Here is a 2,250-nt window from a genome sequence, read left to right as displayed (position 1 = left end):
AAAAAAAAAAAAAAAAAAAAAAGGCCGGGCTCCGTAGCTCAGCCTGTAATCCTGTGCTTTGGGAGGCCGAGGTGAGTGGATTGCCTGGGCCTGCGGGTTCGAGACCTGCCTGGGCAACTTGGCGAGACCTCATCTCTACAACAAATCAAAAAATATTAGCCAGGCGTGGTAGTGCGTGCCTGTAGTTCCAGCTACTTGGAAGGCTGAGGTGGAAGGATCGCTGGAACCCAGCAGGTCGAGGCTGTGGTGGCCGGGAGCAGCCACTGGACTCCAGTGTGGGTGACAGAGTGAGACTCCAACTCAGAAAAGAAATAAATAAAGGGAGTGTAATTATTTTTGATTAAACTGTAATAAGTGTGATTCATTATGGAAACCAAGTTCTGTATAATGCATTTTTTCCTGCATAAAAAAGTGACTTAGGATCAATAATAGGTGCAGAAAACTTAATACAAGTTTTTCTATATCTTCCATAGTCACATAAGGGTGTTTTAAGGGTCCCCGAGACCACCCACATATCCCATGGTGATTTACTAGGACTCAAAGTTATTCCTATGGATAGTTTGTTACAGTGAAATAATACACGACAGAATTAGCAAGGGTAAAAGACACAGGGTCATTTGGAGAAATTCACATGAGCTTCTGATGTTCCATGAAGGAACACATCGAGTGTGTTCCTTTTTCTAGCAGTGAAGAATGCATTAATTTTGTGTAATGTTTTTGCTTGGAAGTCCATTAGAGACTTAGGGAGTCTGGTCATGTAGGCAACCTTTGCTTATGAAGTACCCAAATACCAGTGTTCTAGCGGGGGCAGGTGTTCAGTATAAGTCACCTTATTTGTATAGACAGTTAAGGAATAGTTAGTAGCCCTAGTAAGTTAGAGAACTGAGGGACCTCTTTGAAAGCCAAGTTCCCAGATAACAGCCAAGGATCAACCTTGCAAGCAGGTCCTTCTATAGATAGCAGCCAGGCCTGCTATGGTAACTCTTTTTTTTTTTTTTTTGAGTTGGAGTCTCACTCCGTCGCCCAGACTGGAGTGCAGTGGATGCTCCCGGCCACCGCAGCCTCGACCTGCTGGGCTCCAGGGATCCTTCCAAGTAGCTGGAATTACAGGCATGCGCTACCACGCCTGGCTGATTTTTTTGATTTTATTGTAGAGATGAGGTCTCGCTGCCCAGGCGGGTCTCGAACCCGCGGGCTCAGGCAGTCCACTCACCTTGCTATGGTAACTCTTATGCACAAAGGGCAACTACATGAGATTGTACAGTCCTAGGTAGAGGGTTGGTATCATATTTAACTTCTCCAGATTGACCGTGTATTTTAAGGAAATTGGAGAAGTAAAGGAATTTTATATTTTATGAGGTAATGAATAAAATAGTTCCCAGTAGTTCCTAGGAATAACTTTGCTCTATCTTCTGTCTCTTTTTGGTTGCAGGATCAAAGCTGCTGTCCCAAGCATCAAATTCTGTTTGGACAATGGAGCTAAGTCAGTAGTCCTTATGAGCCATTTGGGCCGGCCTGATGGTATCCCCATGCCTGAGAAGTACTCCTTAGAGCCAGTTGCTATAGAACTAAAATCTCTGCTGGGCAAGTAAGTGCCAGGCTCTGGTGCTGGCAGACTTTGAGGCTGGAGAGATTATCAAGCATGTTGTTACTGGTTTTTAACTTTCAGACTGCTCAGGTGTCTCTATCTCTTCCTCTCCCTAGAGATGTTCTGTTCTTGAAGGATTGTGTAGGCCCAGAAGTGGAGAACGCCTGTGCCAACCCAACTGCTGGGTCTGTCATCCTACTGGAAAACCTGCGCTTTCATGTGGAGGAAGAAGGGAAGGGAAAAGATGCTTCTGGGAATAAGGTAGAACCTGTGATTTTTGACATTATTGGGGGTGAGGGCCTGAATCTGTAAGAAGCTATGAAGAATAGGGAAAGCTCATGTTTATTTTTCCTTAGACATATTTTATTGGACTATAGCATACATATAAAATGCACAGATACATAGAGCTTGATGAATTATCACCAAGTAAACACACTTGTGTAACCACCACCCAGGTCAAGGGATAGAATATTACCAATATCCCAGAAGCCCTCTTCATGCTCAAGTGGTTTCTAATACCTTTGAAAAAGATGGGAGCCGGGCTCGGTGGCTCATCCTGTAATCTCACGCCTTTGGGAGGCTGAGGTGAGTGGATTGCCTGAGCCCGTGGGTTCGAGACCCACCTGGGCAACTTGGCGAGACCTTATCTCTAAAATAAATAA

General features: G+C 44.7%; 1 protein-coding gene across 2 annotated transcripts in view; it reads left to right on the top strand.

Annotated features, from left to right (window-relative positions):
• PGK1 (phosphoglycerate kinase 1) overlaps nucleotides 1–2,250 on the top strand; it is a 23,256-nt gene that overhangs the window by 9,299 nt on the left and 11,707 nt on the right. For both annotated transcript variants that reach the window (XM_008065296.2, XM_021716159.1), the window contains 2 exons: nucleotides 1,433–1,588; nucleotides 1,705–1,849. In XM_008065296.2, coding sequence (XP_008063487.1) covers nucleotides 1,433–1,588; nucleotides 1,705–1,849 — 301 coding nt within the window. The remainder of the gene's footprint in view (nucleotides 1–1,432; nucleotides 1,589–1,704; nucleotides 1,850–2,250) is intronic.

This window comes from Carlito syrichta, unplaced genomic scaffold (genome assembly GCF_000164805.1).
Source record: "Carlito syrichta isolate Samal-C Ts95f unplaced genomic scaffold, Tarsius_syrichta-2.0.1 Scaffold308206, whole genome shotgun sequence".
NCBI classification, from domain to species: domain Eukaryota; kingdom Metazoa; phylum Chordata; class Mammalia; order Primates; family Tarsiidae; genus Carlito; species Carlito syrichta.
The sequence above is the reverse complement of the archived record's forward strand: the minus strand, read 5'-3'. Positions and strand labels throughout refer to the sequence as shown.